The sequence below is a fragment of the Aulonocara stuartgranti genome (assembly GCF_965226115.1).
Source record: "Aulonocara stuartgranti genome assembly, chromosome: 1".
Lineage (NCBI taxonomy): Eukaryota > Metazoa > Chordata > Actinopteri > Cichliformes > Cichlidae > Aulonocara > Aulonocara stuartgranti.
Window position 1 is genome coordinate 15,652,851 of NC_138939.1, and position 18,525 is coordinate 15,671,375.

Below are 18,525 nucleotides of genomic sequence, written 5' to 3' on the forward strand. Positions count from 1 at the left end.
CTTCTTACATTGGCTCCCCATTAAATACCGTATTGACTTTAAAATTCTTTTGATCACTTTTAAAATTTAAAAAAACTTGGCGTCTAGCTACCTAACTGATCTCCTGCACTTGTACAACCCCAAGAGAGCACTAAGATCTTCGAGTCAGTTGCTCTTAGTGCAACCAAGGTCTCGGTTAAAGACCTGAGGTGATCGAGCCTTTGCTATTGCTACACCTAGACTCTGGAATAATCTCCCAGCTGATATTCGCATGTCTGAGTCTATCCAATCTTTCAAATCGCACCTAAAAACTCACTTGTTTACTTTTGAATCGAACTAGTTTGACCTTCATCTGGTTTGCTCTGCACTATGCAAAAGTGTTTTTTATTCCCTGTTTGCTTGTTATGCTCTGTCCCGAATTTTATGTGTCTTGTGGTCGACTGTGAAGCACTTCGATGATGATTATTGGTCTTTCAAAATGTGCTATAGAAATAAACTTTGATTTGAAGCATTCTCCCACAGAATGCAAGCGGGCCCATATATACTGCTCCTGATGACAATGACAGGAGGCAGGTACAGTGGCTGAAAGACGGGAAACCAAAGACCCCACCAAAAGGTGAAGACAAAACCTGCCACTTCCAGCCAGAACTCAGAGACCAGAAACAACAGGAACAAACAAGTGCAGGACTATTACATAACTGGGCCCAAGCCTCAAGTGGTACAACAGGAAAGTACAGTTTCTTCAGCATGTAAATTGACCTAATGACTACCCGAATTATTGCCCCACACACGGGCATTTGTTGTATACAGATACCTGCTTACTAACCCGTCTGTCTGGCCATAAGAAATTATGTGAGATGAGCATGAACCAACCGTTAGAAATGTGTCATCGTAGCAGAAACCTGAACGGCAAACATACTCTTATCACTGTTTTCACAAAGATAAAAATGTTTGTTTTCTTTACGCTAATGCAGCAGATATATGAAGGTAAATATACTGCCAAATATTAGAGGCTGTAGAATGAAATATGTGAATGTGCAAAAAAATTTCAACTTGAGCAGCTGTTTTAACTGATTCGAGAGGCTGTGATCAGAGTTGTGGAAATAGTAAAAGAAATTAAATAAATATCAATAAAATCAGAATTACAAGTTTGAAGCTCTCAGTATATCTGTGTAAGTATCAGTCTCCACATTTATTCATATTTTTGTAACTGTAAATTTAAAACACAAGCATGTGAAAACTTTTTACAAGTGAAAATTTCAAAAAATACAAGTTCAGATTTTTTTTTTAAATTCTCACATTTTATTCTGCAAGTTCTCACATTTTGCAACATATTTACCTTCATACAGAAAGTACATCAAACATTACTCAAAACAAAAACATCTACAGTACCTTCTCTCCTCGTGGTGACATTTGGCGGAGGGACCATGCATCCCCATGCTGTGAGGGACTGGATCATTGACTGGATCACTGACTGGATCACTGGAGGGTTCTTCAAAGAATTTTCAGAGGTAGCAGCTTTAGTATGGAGGCTATTGAGCGCCAAAATTAATTAATTAAATATATTATAATAAATAAAATTTGTCATTAATTAATTAAAATTGGAGCTATATAAATAAGGCAGGAGTGACTTCCTGTGTAATTCAGTGGTGCATTTTGATGACCACAGCCGTTCACTAAACATACTCCTGTGACTGGCAAGCGCATCATGGAGTGCGTGGGAGGTATTGTCCTTATCTTGGTCAATATCTTGGTCAACTCTCCGACACCACCTTAAGAGAGTCCATCGCCACAACATTACTTTCCTTGCGGATCAGTCACTTGAGTCTGTTGGCATCTGCGACTCGATAAACAGATCCGATACACACAACTTACACATGCATATCCGATCTTCTTTAAATAACCGCCTATCAAAGAGTTCACAGCACAGACTCTATCCAAAGCAAACATTCAAATCCCTGAATATATATCAGAGGATCAGAAGACATCGGATGTGATAAACCAGTCATTAGTTTGTATATGATAAATCGCCATCCCTCGCCTTTTTAGCTGCTGTAGCGCCCTTATTGCAGTTTTCTAAGCACCAAAAGCAGCAACATCTTAATCAGCAGTGACTCGGCCAACAAAACATTTCACATCAATAGGAGGGAGCTGTGTGATTGGCTGTTTCCCCCCTCTTGGTACTTTTCTTACTTATACATCACCTTTATTACTTTCTTCAGTCAGAAAATGACCTTGGAGTGAAAGCAACAAAGAAACTCAAAGATTTTCAAATGTTATGAAATTCAACCTTCAGCAAAATGAGAATTTTTGTGTCCTCTGGTTGCCTGGGAGTACAGACTGTCTAGTTTTTGTAAAGTATTTATTTGAGATGTGTTCAGGTGCAACTGAAGAGTCACTGCAGGTGTCTATTTCTGTGTTTGCTAGTTTAGGTGGTGAAAATGAGTTTCTTCCCCTCTTGATTAGGTTTTGACCCTTGATAGCCAGCTCTCGCCCAGATTCACTCGGGCAACCACATTTATTAAGAACTGCTACACCTTCTCAGAAACTTTAAATTTTTGGGCCTGCATCCTTCAGCGTGTCAGTCACTGGGCAAACAAGCTTGTGTGATCACATGAAAGTACACACAGGCAGTGCACATTGTACACAGTCAGCAAACTCTACCTTTGGTCATTCTGTTCACTAATTACATGCACGGGCATATGCAGTAGATTTCCCCTGCAAGGCAGGAATGTGAGGAACGGGCATGCAACGAGAAGCAGGTAACAAAGTGAGAAACTATCACAGAAGCACAAAGCACAAAAATCTACAACAGTAACAGTGAGACTGAAAAAAAAAATCACTGGAGTCACAATCTGCCTGTTTGCACTGTGAGATATGTTGTTGAATTTCTTCGAGGATAAACTCAAAGTCAATGCAATGACAAGAGGGTTTTTTTTTTTTTACAAACAGTATAAAAGAAAGTGTACATGGCGTGTCCTTAGAGGCACCTTCTAGCTGGTGATAAGCAATGTGGATAGAAAGCACACTCTTAGAAATAGGGGCACAATATAAAAGTAAGTTTCTGTAAATACAGAACCTACACTTGCTTTGAATTTTAAGTTGCAGCGTCAGGATACACTCTGACACATAAAGATAAAGAAATTATGCACAAAAATAAATTTTAATCTTAGACTTTAAATGAGACACATTTAATACAAAGTAGTATAATTTTATATCTGATTTGTATCGGTGATGTAATGGGGAGGGGGTTGCTGCCTGGTTGACTATTCCTGGTCTCTGTGTCCTCTGTGTGTCTAACAGCCTTACGTGCAAATTTTAGATAAATAAAGCTTTGAATTGCCAGCAAGACTAGGCTGAAACAAAGTCGGTACAAAAGTCAATATTTGGTGTGACCACCTTTATCCTTCAGCACAGTCTAAACTCTCTTAGGCAAGCTTTCTTTTAATTTCTTTAAGTGGTCTTCAGGAGTAGTTGTCCAGGGTTACTGAAGGACATTCAAAACTCTTCTTTGGCTGTTGGCTGCCTTTTGTTCTGTTCTCTTTCAAGATGCATCACTAATGTTGGGATCTGGACTCTGGGGAGCCCAGTCCACCACAGGTGTTCCACCAAGTGCTTTTCTATCCAGGTGTGCTTTTACTGTATTGACAATGTGTTTGGGATCATTCTCATGTTGAAACATGAAGCTGTTCCCAAGCCGATAATTTGCAGATGGTATTTTACCATGCATCAACATCTGACAGGACTTTTTTGTGTTCATAATTCCAACAATTTTGACAAGATCCACAACACAAAAAGGCTGCAAACCATGACAGAGCTTTTATCGCGTTTTGCAGATGGCTATGGACACACACTGTGGTAACACCCCCCGACCCTATTATCAAATATTAAGGACAAACTGCTCACCATGCTTAGACATGCCAGGTTTTCAGCTAATAGCTCTTTGGGACTCACCTTGTTGATGCAAAAATACAAAGATACTACTGGTCTGATGGTCATAGTATATTTAACAGCAAGAACAAAAAATATTACGCTGAAAGGTACAAAGATTTTAAAAGTTACAACAAAGTCTTGCTCCGTTAAAGCACAATGTAAAAAAAGAAAAAAATAAGGGCGAATCATTTCTTGGACATTTTCACACTTAATGAGCAAAACGTTTTCAAAAACATGATGCATCTCAGTTTCCCCTCATTCAGTGATTCAGCTATCATTACATGCTTTCCCATTGACAGATCAAAGTGCATTCATAAAGGTAAAGCTGTCACACACAGTTTTTTTTCTAAAGTAAACAGCATGTTTTAAACACTTCATCTAGATCCAGAACTTTCAGTACGTTTTTGTTCTTGTGAAGAAATGTTTGCATGACATCAACACACCAGGAATAACAGTAATTTCAATGAAAAACCACTGAGTGCACAGCAATTATCATACACTTTAAAGCCAAAGCCAACCAGCAGACCAGATCAGACCCTCTGGTGTTCAGACAACATGTCTGACAACTCTACCACTCCAGTGACAAACTGCTGCATTTGAGTTTTTGTGGCTTCATGTTTCTTCAATATAAGCACAAAAAGACTGTCTATAATTTCATGTGAAGAGAACCCTTTCCAGTCCAACACATGGATTGTTCCTAAGAACAACACACAACTCACATGTAAATACTTTTATTCAGGTTTATGTTTTACTGCAGTTTGGCAGTGATACGATCTCCTGGAGACCTGTTAGTGTTTTGTCATGTTTCAGAGGCACAGCTCTAACTGAAAGTAGACAGCTGCAGCCTTTTTAAATGTGTGACTTTTCAAAAACTGCAAGCACAGGGCTGGACTTAAACAAGTATCATGGCATGACTTTTTAACATCACTTTCAACTCTGCGGCACTTTTCTGTTTGCCTCAGATAACTGCATTAGATAAAATATCAAAACTGCTACTCTTTTGGGCACCTCTTTTGTTTTTCATTGGGAGAAATTACTCATTCCCAGACTCCACATAGCAAAATTGGTATGGCCCTGATCTGGCCCACACAATGTGCTTACACATGGCCCACATACCGCAAAGAATGATGGCCCTTTGGTGGCCCAGATCAGGTTTACCAGAGGTGGCCCACACATGGGCCAGCACGTGGCCAGTTGCAGACACACTGCTGGCCCAGATGTCAGCCTAATGTGTACCTTAATCAAGCCATGTAATAACAACATGTGCCGGAACATAACAGTCCAAAAGTAACATGACGAAACTCTGTTCAGACAGTGAATGGACTGATTTTTATATAGCGCTTTTCTACTCTCCCACATTACTCAGAGTGCTCTATACAATATGCCACATTCACCCAACGACACACTTTCTCTAAAACGGGTGCTTCCTAACTACATTCACACTCTTGAACACTGGAATAGCCAGAGATCGAACCACTAACCTTCCGATCAGTAGGTGACCTGCCCTACTGCCTGAGCTACAGCCACCCACTGGCAAAGATGAGTAAACCGTCACTAGGTTTTGAATAAAGTGTACACTCACAAACCTGTCAAATCTGTACTTGAAAAGTTGGCTACTATAGCAGTATAGTGTTACAACATGGCATTTGGGTCTTCTAACTAAAATAGGAACATAAATAGTGCCATCTTTGCCGGACCTAGTCCACATGTGGTTGACAGACACCCTGCCATGACACCGGTCAGTCAGTAGTGCCAGCTTGATGCCAGATCCGGGCCAGACCTGTTTTCTATCAGCCTGGGCAACATAACCCAAACTACAATCGGGCCAGATGTGGCATGCCATCACATAAACAGTGCCATCTATGCCGGCCGTGGCCCATATCTGGATGAAATACGTCTTATCATGCCAGCAGTCAACCAGCAGTGCAGGCTTGATACCAGATCCGGGCCAGACCTGCTTGCTATGTGGGACAGTGTGAGCTGAATTCTGGTAAATGCTGGATTTCTGCTGTGCATTTTTTTTTAATGACTAAGTGGTAAGAACAAGATGAAGAACCTCAAACAAAATTCACAGACACAAACCATGTTCCTCAAAATTGAACAACAGTTTGGAAGGCTAGAAAAAGCATGCAGAAGGTGTAGACAAGAGAGTCTCATAATCCTGCTGCTTTTAACAATGCAGTTAAAAAAGAAGGACAAACTCTCTACAGTCATGCCAAAATCCACAAATGTAATCTCTTGGTGGGGACATTCTTACTTAGATGGATTTGTAGTGATTGCAGCTTGGCTGAACACCTCAATAATAGAAGAGCTTCACTGTTGCTTTCAGAGTTTTATTGAAAACTCAATTGAAGAATCATTTTTTCTCTAGCTCTCACCTGATTGTGCATTTTTAGCACGCTCAAATTCACAATGAAAAAGGGTGAATGAGCGCAGCATTCTCTCTTCTAGAGGCTCTCAGTATGAGACCACCAGGATAGACACATATGTGTGTCCTCGTTTTTTGTTTTTTTGTTTTTTTTTTGTAGGCATAGAAGATGGGTAGTGCTGATGGGTTCGGGCAATTTCACAAGAAACCATCTCAAGTGTTTCAGACTTGTCGAGCGGTGAAAATTGACGGCTGTAAAGAAATTACAGCAGTAGCGGTAAAATGCAGGGGTACACCTCTCTCTTTCCTTCTTCTCGGACCACCCTAGCTTTCCCGTTCTCTGTCCAGGCTCTTACATTTGTTTCCCCCTCTCCATCATCTTGTTGATATTCGGCTATTTTAGAGGTGGAGTACGTAAATCAGGCACTGCTCTCACAAGTCTCGCAATTTTTAAATTTTCTGTTTAACTCTTAGTTCTTTCCATCACATTTATCTTTCTTGTTAGACGTTTATTTTGTCAGGATTTTACACCTCGTACCTCTCTTCATCTCTCTCCCTCTGGTAGTGGAGGATTTTGGCGCGACTCTGCGCGCACGGTAGCGTGCCTGAATGTCTGCGCTTCTCACTCTCAGATCAACACGAGCAAGTCACACATTCCAGTAGAGAGAGGCAGAATATATGCGTGTGTGAGAAGGAGTGAGCGGGGAATCCGGAGAAATACCTTAATGGATTATTGGATGGACCTGTTTGTCCTTTACGCAGAAGGAATCTGATTTTTGGACAAAAGCAATGGATTGAGTTTCAACTTGACCATTAATAGACGGGTAAGACAGATGAAAACTAATAATATGATTCAGGTTTAGGTTTTCTCCGGGTATTGTCCAGTGCATGAATTTATCACTTGTGGAGTTAAGGCAGCCAAAGAAACACACTGTATGTGACAAATGTGCGTAATTCATGCTCAGTCGTGCATCTATTTAGTTAATCTCAAAGCACCTTTAATGAATTAATAAATGAATTAAGATATAATAAAACAAAATAAGAAAGAAAGTCATTTTTAATTTTTTTTTTTTTTTAAACAATCGTCTTGTAGCAAAAAAATTAAGCTGTCGGGAGAGTCTGGAAGTTGTCACCACGGTAATACTTGCATCCTGTTGTTAATGCTTGTAATCAAAAGCCGGATGCCGTCACAACGATTGATATGGTTGTCTCAAATCAGACTCAAAAACTTTAATACAAATTGAAACCGCCCTACTACAATGAACAGCAAGGAGATTAACACATTCGCACCTTGTTTTGGAGTTGATGCAGCTTAAAGCTAGTGCGTGTTGAAGTGGGAAAATAAGCTATTATTGGGGTGGTTTCAGTGCCTCTAATTATAGCGTACAAAATGAAGAAATCATTTTATAGACACAATGATACACACGCGAGTGTATTTACTCATAATCCCCCTACAAGAGAGTGTTTGTTTGTTTGTTTGTTTGTTTTTTTTAATTTGTCGGTCATTGTGGATAATTACGCATGACGCACAACGTATATACAATTATATCTACAGGTTCTGTCACCGGTAAGACAGAAAGCCAACATGGACGCCGGTAGTCTGATACAACATATTGAACGAGATGAAGAGACCACTTCGTGGCCATTGTCGATGACCACTGAGTGGTTGGAGGACGGGAACGAGACGACCTGGAATCAGTTCCAACAGCCCGACTGGCAGGTGAGAGAAAAACACTGAGATAACAAATGAAAGTGATTAAAGTCAGAACTGCAGAATTTAAAAAGATGACATTTTGATGATGATATTAATGAAAGAAGTAAGAAAGACGACTCAGTGAAGTAAACAGGTGTATTCTTTTTTTTACTTGTATAATGTTGAAGGGTAAAAACCATATGTCAGTGACATCATTGTTGTGAAATCTAAGTAAAGTGCCTGAAACAGACAGAAACTCAACAGAATGAAGTAAAGGCTTACTGGTGAATGTGATTTGTCTCAGGGACAAAATGTGGGGCTGATTCAAAGGACATTTTCACTTCACAGACTGTATATTAGTTAAGTTATCTGAAGGCTTTTTGCTCATTCCTCTAAACACTTTTAACTCCCCCACAGTCATTTAAACCTGCACCACACCGTGCACAGTTTACAGTCCTCTCCTCCTATCTGTGCTTGGCTGTCTGAAGTAGCTCATTGCTTTACATTTCTGCGACAGTGGTTGACTGGGTATGAACAGGTGATGGATGTCAGGGTTTTCATTTCTGGCCCCAGATAAAGTGCAGCATGTCTGTCCTATTAATTTTCTTATAGGTCAGACAATGAAAGGAACGGAGTCTACAGATATTAAAAAATGCTGAAGATTGGTGGTTGCTTATCACAGAATAGACTTTACCTGGAAGCTGACTTTGATCGGTTTATCTCTCTTTGGGGGATGAGATAAACTAGGAATTCCCTGTGTAAAGAAACTTAAGATTTCTGAAAATGTTTGTTGTTCAGAGTTGTTACGTCTCAGGAGGTAGACTGAGGTATCTACTAATTGTAAGGTTGGTGGCTCGATCTCTTTTCCTCTTGTCATTATGTTGAGGTATCTTTGAGCAAGCTACTAAACCCTTAGTTTCCCCTGATGTATCCATCCGAGTGTAAGCGTTAGGATAAAAGCACTCAGACACAGGAAAAGATGTTTGTACAAATGGGCTAATGAGGGTTGTAGTAAGAAAATGCTTTGAGTGCTCAAATAAATTAGGAATGTGCTACAAAAGTGTCAGTCCATATACCACTTGCTGTAGACATCCTGTGCAGGGATAGGGTGGGGTTTGCAAATATATACGTATTTGTGAGTTCCTTTATTGTGTTTTTTTTTTTGTAACTGCGTATAAGATGCTGACATTAAAGGTCTCCTCTCCTCTCCCAGGTGGCTCTCTGGGCTATAGCGTACTCCCTCATCATCCTGGTGTCCATCACTGGGAACGTCACAGTGATCTGGATTATCCTCGCTCACAGGCGCATGAGGACTGTGACCAATTACTTCATTGTCAACCTGGCTTTCTCTGACGTTTCCATGGCGAGCTTTAACACCCTTTTTAACTTTGTGTATGCGCTTCACAATGACTGGTACTTTGGCTTGGGTTACTGCAGGTTTCAGAACTTCTTCCCCATCACTGCCATGTTTTCGTCCATATACTCAATGGCTGCCATTGCAGTGGACAGGTAAGAACGCTCTCCTATAGAGTTCAGAATAAGTGAATAACGACAATGAACTATACTGTGCATTAAAAAAGGTAGACTGAACACTGAGCTGCAGACTGGCACAGCAGGCAATCTGGAGTACAGGGAAACCAGCATATGAGCATATGAAGTGTGAAAAAATCACAGCGTTAGGCTTGAAAATCTAGTTGTCTGAACATGTCTACAGATTAATGAGCTGTAGTTTAAATGTCATTAGAGGCGATTAGGAAAAGGCAGGGATGGAGTAGCACCACCTTCACAGAGTTGAACAGCAACAAAAACATAGAAACACCTACACAAAAAGGGATTTAAATAGGTGAGGGGAGGGAGACTGGGGGCATGAGCGACAGGGGAAAAAAGGGGAACTCAGCACTGGAGCCAAAGGGATCATGTGAAAAATATGAGGTCAACTGCTATTAAAATGAACAAGTCATTACATCAGAGACTCTTTTGTGCTACCAATCAGACACTAATGGGGTGACTGATCCCCATTTTATGCAAACACTATTTAGAAAGTGCATTATGAAAGCAGTCAAAAAAAGGAATCATCACAACTTAATGAAAAAAATCAACATAGTGGCATATTGTTTCAAGCAACTAGCAGATCTGGGCAAAGGCATCTCTTTTCTGCAAGAACACGGATCATTTTCAGAGTTTCTGGAAGAATAAGGGTTTCGACATTTGAGCTCAAACAACAGCTCCTTGAGGAGCATGATTTGCTCTCATTCTCAGCAGGCAGTACAAATGAAAATGCTGCATGAAGGAGATATAGGTCAGCAGGCGGACACAGATGAAACACAGATGCCAGTAATGCTTACTGGAGCATGAATGGTCAGCCCGAATAAAATATCATATACTGAGTAAGGTATAAAATCTATGCTCAGTATGTGATACTTGTAGTAAGATAGTTACAAATTTATAGGACCGACCTTATGCAATATGACACTCCTTCAAGATAAAAATAATCAACATCAAAGAAGGGTGTTTCACCCTAATGACAACCGTACAATGATTTTGAACACACAGCAGGAACACAAACTGAGAATTAAATGTGTTATTAAGAACTATTTGTTTTTTGTTTTATTTTCATCATGATTTACTTGATGAACTCAGAATTGTTCACCTATATATGATGCAGCAAAACCTCTTTGTGGATTTAGACTATCCATAAACTCTTATGATTGTAATAAAGCTATCTTATATAAAATAAACCATTATGGGATGCAAAGAAAAACTAGAAAACATCCAAGTCAGTGTGGTCCTCCTCTTGGAGGCTTGACCTAAATCCCACAGAACACCTGTGGGCTGCTGAAAAATGTCAGATCATTGATGTTTTAGTGGGGATGACCTGACAGCTTTGACTGAAACATGAAGGAAACCACAGCTGTCGCAGCAACTTTCTGATTTTCCAAGTGTCCAAGTGTTTTCAGGTAGCTCTGCAAGCAAAATGATGCTGGACTAAATACTGAAACATTATAACAGCAATCAGCAATCTTTAGTATTCACGGGGAAGGAAGGTCTGGAAAATGTGCTTAGATTGCTGCTCTGTTGCTCAGGACCTGGATAACAAGCAGATAATGGAAGAAGGACTAGCTTTTTATTTTAATTTTGAAAGTGTGAATCATTTTTAAATGGTATTAATCAATTCCCAATACTCTTCTTTTCCATTACTCTTATAGTATCTACTTTGATGTGACTTTTTAAAAATCTGATGCAATTAATTGTCTTTTTTCCTTTTTTTTTCTGAAAAAAGCAGTTTATTAACCAAATCTTTCTAGCAGATCCATTAATTCTTACTGGGTTTTTTTTTTGGCTCAGATTGATCAAGGTGCTGGAAACTTCCTCTGAGATTTTGGTCCATATTCATTTGACAGCAGCACACTGTTGCTCCTTGTGGTCATTATACAACTACTCTATTGGATTAAGATCTGGTGACTTTGTTTGTGTGGGTTTTCTTAAGGGACTGTGTCTTCCTCCCACAGTCCAAAGACATGCAATTAGTGGGGTTAGGTTACTTAGAGATTCTAAATTGCCCATAGGTGTGAATGTGAGTGCGAATGATTGTTTGTCTCTTTGTTTTAGGTTTGCATCAGACTGGGTAAAGGACACAGTGGGTAAAATAAGTGAAGTTGAATCCATCACCAGTTTACTAAGTAAATATACTTCTAAAGGTGCGATTGACATGAAATTCTCACCAAATGTCAGTAACAACCCATCCAATGCAAAAACGCAAAGAAATCAAACCATTGATTTCCATAAATTATGTGTAATAATAAGAAAAGACAGAGGGGGGAAAGTATTGAACCCGCTTACTGAAATGTATGTAATACTTTGTACAAAAGACTTTGCAGGTAATGACAGAAACTAGTCACATGCTAGTCAAATTACTCAGGTGTGATTTTGGCCTATTCTTCCTCACAGACAGTCTTCAAATCCCGAAGGCTCCTTGGGTCCTATGAACTCTCATCCTTAGATCAGTTACATGAAGGGTGATGTATGCAGAAAAGCCGCCCCACAGACTTTATGCTTCCAGTATTTCACAGGATTGTTCAGCAAACTTTGAACATGCTTCAACATGCTCTTTCTTTAGCAGTGGTCTGTGTCATGTTCCAGCATGGTGAGCGTGCATACAGGCCATGATGGGCGAGTGCATTGCTTGCTTTCTTTGAAGCAATTATACCTGCTGCTTCCAGGTATTTCTTTGGCTCTCCACAAGCAGTCCTTGGCTCTTTGACAACTTTTCTGATAATTCTTTTCACTCCTTTGTCTGAAGTTTTGTGGGGAGCACCTGGTCATGGCTGGTTTATGGTGAAATTCCACTTTCAGCTAATGTCCCCAACAGTGCTCACTGGGACCTAGAGTAGTTTAGAAATTCTTCTGTAACCAATGCCATCAGTATGCTTTGCAACAATAAGGTTGCAAAGGTCTTGAGAGAGCTCATTGGTTTTACCCATCATGTTTCGTGTAACACCGCAGTAATTTCAGCTGGTGTCAATAATTTCCATGTCTTTTTGCATCTCCCTTTCTTTGTGTTTTCAGTACTTTTCCCCTGTGTCATTTCTCATCACTACACATAACATATATGGTTTTATTTCTTTCCATGTGTGGATTGGATGGGTTGCTACCGACATCTAGTGAGAACTAGATGTCGGTAAAAAGGAAATAAAAACTTGTTATAGGTTCTACTTTCAAACTTTCATCTTTATGCGAAACGTTTATGTAAGATCTCATGAAGCTGTTATTATCCACAGAACATTGACAAAGCCACTCCACAATAATGTAAGTTTATGACTCATAACCACAGATGACCGATTTCACCGTAATTTTAACAATACCATGCAATAGTGCTAAGTTGAAAAAAGTAGACCGCATACTGGTTGAGATGGGTTGCCATAGCTACCGCATTCATTGGCAGTTATTAACATTATTTCACCTTCAACTTTTAATGAGGTAACTTCTGTATTATATGGTAGATTGGCGGGAAAGGAGTTTTTTAATATACCATCATTAACCTGAATTACGGGATGTCACTGATTTTTAATTATTTTTATTGTATCCGAATATTTTTTAAAAGGATTGCGTGGGTTTTAAATGGTTATTATCCTGGGCTTTTATCACTTGACCTCTGACAGTTAGCATATATTCCACAAATAAATAATTACTAAAGAAATGTTTTTGTTTGTTCAAAATAGGAAAAACACTTTGAAAAAAGGTTGTTTAAAACAAACACTCAGCAGGAACCTTTTGATTACTGCTCAGCTTTGAAGCTGTTGTTTTGCAGCTGATGGTTTGATTGATGAGTGGGTAGTTTTCTGTCATGAAAAGAAAATGTCACTTTTTTTCACACACTAAAAGCTTTAAAGCATTGCCCTGTTTTCCCTATCAGTGCACCTATGACTGAGTTTCTTTAGACAAAGACATGTGAAGGTGTAATCATACAAAAGTTTCTGTCTTTTTCAGGTACATGGCCATCATCCATCCTCTGAAGCCTCGCCTCTCCTCCACCTCTACAAAGGTGGTGATTGCCCTGATATGGATTGTGGCAGTATCACTGGCGTTTCCTCAGTGCTACTACAGTGTGACAAGATTTTATTACCCCAGAACTGTGTGTATGGTTGACTGGCCTGATGATTATGGAGGAACACATCAACTAAGGTGAAATAAAGAGGCACACACGTGCATAGATGGTGACATCGCTAACAGGTCTGTCAGTTTAGGAGCTATTTGTGCCACTCTTTAAATGCAGATGTGTGTGTTTACCTATTTGGATTGAGCAAAAGTTTCTACTTAAGCACTGGCAAAAATATCTAAAAGAAAGTTGGACAAAAACTGAATAAAATAAATGTTTACATAGAAGGTAAAAACTTTGACCTCAAGTTGGATCTCCAAATTGTTTTTCTTCTGCTCGGCTTCATTTCTTCTAATACAGCATTTAAAAGTGAACGAGGTTGATCAGATTTTTACATTTACAATGAAAGCAAGCGAGGAGTGGCTATGTTAAATGTTGCTATGACTGCTCAGGTTAAATCAATCTTGTGTTCATCTAAAACATCAAAGAACTCCAAGGCACTCTCCTTTTAAATAACATTTTAAAATACCTTTATTAAATGTTGCATGCCAAAATGCATTTTGGCATGCAACATTTAATAAAGGTATTTAAGAACTTTGATTGGAAAGCTAAACAGATTTTTTAGAAAAAGTCAGCTTTTCAACTACCGGCAAACTTGATTCCCCACCGTGTAGGTGGTTTTAAGGTCAAACAAGACTATGGCATTAAAATTAAGCTTTTTAAAAAAGAGCCTTGGAAGTCTTTCATGTTTTAACTTATATATATGTCTTCCAAAGTGCACTTCAGATAACACAAATCTAAATCTAAGAAGCTCTCCTTCACACAAACTGTTCAGATCTCACATTCATGTTTACATTCATTCTTGTTCATCAACCTTGTGTTGTGTGTCCTCATAAACTCTGTGCACGTGACGGGTAGCAGAAAGATTTGTAAAGCTCAGTTATTCAAGTTTTAATAGTTTAAAACTTGAAAATAGTTTCAATAACTTGACTCTTTCATATTTTATCTATTGTATAATTCATCAAAACCTCTATAAGTTGCTAATGAGCATACATTTTAGAAGTGTGGCAGAAAGGTCGGTTATTGACACAGGTTCAAGCTGCAGAAGGCAGCTGAGGAAAGGAAAAGAAGGAAAGTGTCTTCATACATGATTACTTTTGAACTTTATCTTTGAACTCCAAGGACAAATCCATCTGCCTGACTCCTTCAATTTGATCTTTATGTACTCATCTGATCTCTGTGATTGGCTTAGGTCTCCAATAACAAGCTTAATTCTCTAAAGCCTGACAAAGAAAGAAAATCACAGACAGGAAGACAGAGCCTTGGCTTCTCTGAGACCTCTTGCACTAAAACTGCTGGAAGGTTAAAATGTTTGTTGTTGTTTTCTGCCTGACATAGAAATTAAGCATTTAATATCCATGTTGCTAAACAGTTTCGAAGCAATTTTCCAGGTTTCATCAAATGCAAAAAGTAGTTATTGCTCGGTGAGAGACATGTAGAAAAGCACAAACTGAAAAAATTTAAATGGTATTGAATTTGCAAACGGCACACTAACATCGGATTTGTGGTGATGGCTTGGTGATAACAGCTGACACAATCTAAAGGTTGAATGTTGTGTTACCGTTTCTCATCTCTTTTTCTCCATGTAGTTATCAGTTTGCGGTTATATTGCTGATCTACCTTCTCCCTCTGCTGGTGATGCTGGTGACATACACTATAGTCGGCCGATCGCTGTGGGGTGGGCACATCCCTGGAGAGGCGTCAGACCATTACCATAGCCAGATAAATGCCAAGAGAAAGGTTACACTGTTCCTTTTTTTTTACTACTCAGTTTGACTACAAATCCTCTGAGCTGACCTGATCTTAACAGAAAAAAACACAGCAGCAATTACTCAGGCTCATATGTCTTCTTATTTTCCATAGGTGGTGAAGATGATGGTTGTGGTGGTGGTGACGTTTGCCCTATGCTGGCTGCCCTACCATGTCTACTTCATACTGGGATCATTTAACAGAGACATTTATAAGCAACATTACATTCAGCAGGTTCACGGATGCCTCTCTGTTTTATATTCTTGAATCTGTAGTTTTGTGTTTACTCATTATTTTCTGTCTTCATCAGGTGTATCTGGCCATATTCTGGCTGGCAATGAGTTCAACTATGTACAATCCTATTATTTACTGCTGTCTAAACCAAAGGTGATCTGGCAGTAATTGTGCCGAGTTTAAAAATAATATTATAGCTTCAAAAACGTCAGTAAATCGGACATAAATCCATCTTTTCCTGCAGGTTTCGCGCTGGTTTCCGTCATGCCTTTGCTTGGTGTCCCTTCATCAAAGTGTCAGAGGAGGACAAGATGGAACTGCAGCACACACACACCTTCAGAGTCACCATGACCCGCAGCCACCGCAATGACATGTCATCTATTAGAACAAACACTACATACGTCTCAAACACGCTTGCCAGCAGTGACCTGGTCACAGAGAGAGATGCTCGCAGACACCTTAAGAAGAACACACGCAACTCGCATCCGGTGAAGAAACTGGACGACACAAAATCTCCAGCTGTGGCGCTTATGGAGCACACCCAGTGATCGCTGACAGACATCATGATGAGGACATTCTCAAAGGGAAGGCAGCAGGATTTTTCTGAATTGTGAATAAAAACACTACAGCTGGTGGAGACAGAGGAAGCCCTGCGGAGTACTGGACAGAGTTAATCAAACTAAGGCATTCATTCCTGTGGATCAGGAACTTTGTATAATACACGATGGATGAATGAATGTGACTATCAAGCTATTGCAGCACATGCAAAACATTTAATTATGCCACTGAAACATTTGTGGCTGTGTGTAGATTAATCCAACCTTGATCTGTTTACACTGCTCCAAGAAATTACGCGAACACTAAAATATGTTTTCATCGTGGTCAGATAACCTTTACTGATATACTTTGTGTAATTAAAGTGAAGTAAAAGTGGAAACCAAAATCCTCACACCAAAGTCAAACATAAATTCACAGGCTGTTCCAGCTTGTGTCATAATGTGCCTCGGTAATGTTTACTGGATATGTCTGGATATACTCCTGATGAGATACTGGATAGTATCCTGGAAGATCTCCTCCCAGATTTGTTTCAAGGCATCAGTGAGTTACTTGATAATCTATTTGGCTAGTTGACAGTCAGTCTGAGGATTTCTCTCTGGTATCATATAGCAGTCAGGGTATCACTGACCAAGCAGGTGGAGGTCTGTGCAAGCCTCCAAGGATATGCTTCCCCAGACTATCACTGACCCACTGCCAAAAGGTCATGTTTATCATGGCGTCCACAATCTCTTTAAAAGCTGTCATATTTGCTCAGTGTGCACAGGTCTCACTAAAGGACATAAGACCGTTGTAGGTCTAATTCTAACAGTTTTGTCAGGGGCATGCACATCAGTAGCCTTATTTTGTAGAGCTCTTGCAGTACTCCTCCTCACCCTCTTTAGAGCAAAGAAGCAGATACTTGTCCTGCTGCTAGGTCGTTGCTTTTCTACAGCTCTGTCCAGCTCTCCTTGTGGCACAGCCTGTCTCCTCCTGGTATCACCTCCACACTCTCGGGACTGTGCTGGGATACACAGCAAACATCTACTGGAGGAGGTGGACTACGTTTGCGTCCTAAATGGGATGCAGGTACAATTTCATGCAAATAGTAGTGTCAAGGACGTTAGCAAAAATTAAAACAAGAGAAAAGGGTTAAGGAAGGAGCAGTGGTCTGAGGCCACTTGATGCTCCTCCAGTGCAGCGGCTGTGACTTTCATCCTAACTGGACAGACTGATTTCCCTGAAGCTGAACTGACTTTGTGTCATAGTGTGATGATCAAGTGTTCCCTTCATGCTTTTAGAAGTGTATTCCACTCCAAAAGTGTCCTCCCCCCGTTGCCGTCCAGACCTCTACATGCTCTCTTTCCTCCATCTTGGACATTCAAGTGTTACTGGAAACATTTAACTGTGGTTACTGGTTTTCTTGTGCAGAGAACGGACAAACAGTCCAAACCCTTAATAATGTTGTTGTGTAGCGTCTTCATTTGATATAAGGCTTTCTTTAACAATTAAGCTAAAATAGGTGTTTTATTTAATTTCTCTTCTATATTAACTCTCGATAATCAAAGTAATTCACTCATTCTTTAAGTTTGCTGGGATTCAGAATTGGCATATTGATTACTCATAAAACATTCAGAGATCAATTAAAGCTCAAAGTGATGTCAGAAAATCGCCAGTAAATACGCCTCCTTCTCCCATTTTTGCCTTAAATTAATCAGTTGTCTGGTTTGCATGTATTTGTTGCTGTGCAGTTCTTTCCCCCTTCACACATTTGTTACATGGTGCACATTAATACAGTATTTTTCCTCTTATATTGTGAGTTCACTGGATAAAGTCTACATTAAAAATTCAAGTGCCGCTACTTAGTACAATCAAATGTGAAACATAGTGATGCTATCTACTGAAGACATTCATGTAAAATACCCAGAAGTAAATATGAAACTTGTGGTTGTCGCACAGTTAAAGAGTCAGAAAATGACGCTTTAAATATTGTAACCTGTGAGCATTAGGTTTCAGGATGAAGTAAAAACGTTTGATTATTGGAAACTTTTTGATGTTTTAAGCACGCACTGTGGTTGTGTTAAGTGTCTTGTTGTCTATACGAAGCAGGATTTTTGTCGTCTGTGGCTGAAATAAAAAAGTTTAAATAATGTGACAGTGCTAATAAAGTTACAATACAGGAAGTACTGACACACATTTATTTGTGCCCCATCTAACGCCTGAATTATAACTGCTGTAGCTGTTAACAGAGCTCTAAGTGTGCAACTTCAGCACCGCAGGGTTGCTTTGACCTTTAGCTCACACTGAATACATTTGTAACACCACTGAAGAGATTCACAACTACGTGAGTGCTAAATGATCAATGCACAAACAAAAACA

General features: G+C 39.6%; 1 protein-coding gene across 1 annotated transcript; it reads left to right on the forward strand.

The window, feature by feature from the left end:
* The first annotated feature begins 6,608 nt into the window (after positions 1 to 6,608).
* Positions 6,609 to 17,751, forward strand: tacr2 (tachykinin receptor 2). The gene is made up of 9 exons (XM_082541183.1): positions 6,609 to 6,690; positions 6,846 to 7,104; positions 7,836 to 8,000; positions 9,187 to 9,482; positions 13,461 to 13,655; positions 15,219 to 15,369; positions 15,493 to 15,612; positions 15,689 to 15,765; positions 15,857 to 17,751. Exons 3-9 carry the CDS (start codon positions 7,866 to 7,868, stop codon positions 16,158 to 16,160), a joined length of 1,278 nt encoding a protein of 425 aa, XP_082397309.1. The 5' UTR covers positions 6,609 to 6,690; positions 6,846 to 7,104; positions 7,836 to 7,865; the 3' UTR covers positions 16,161 to 17,751.
* The last annotated feature ends 774 nt before the right edge of the window (positions 17,752 to 18,525 follow it).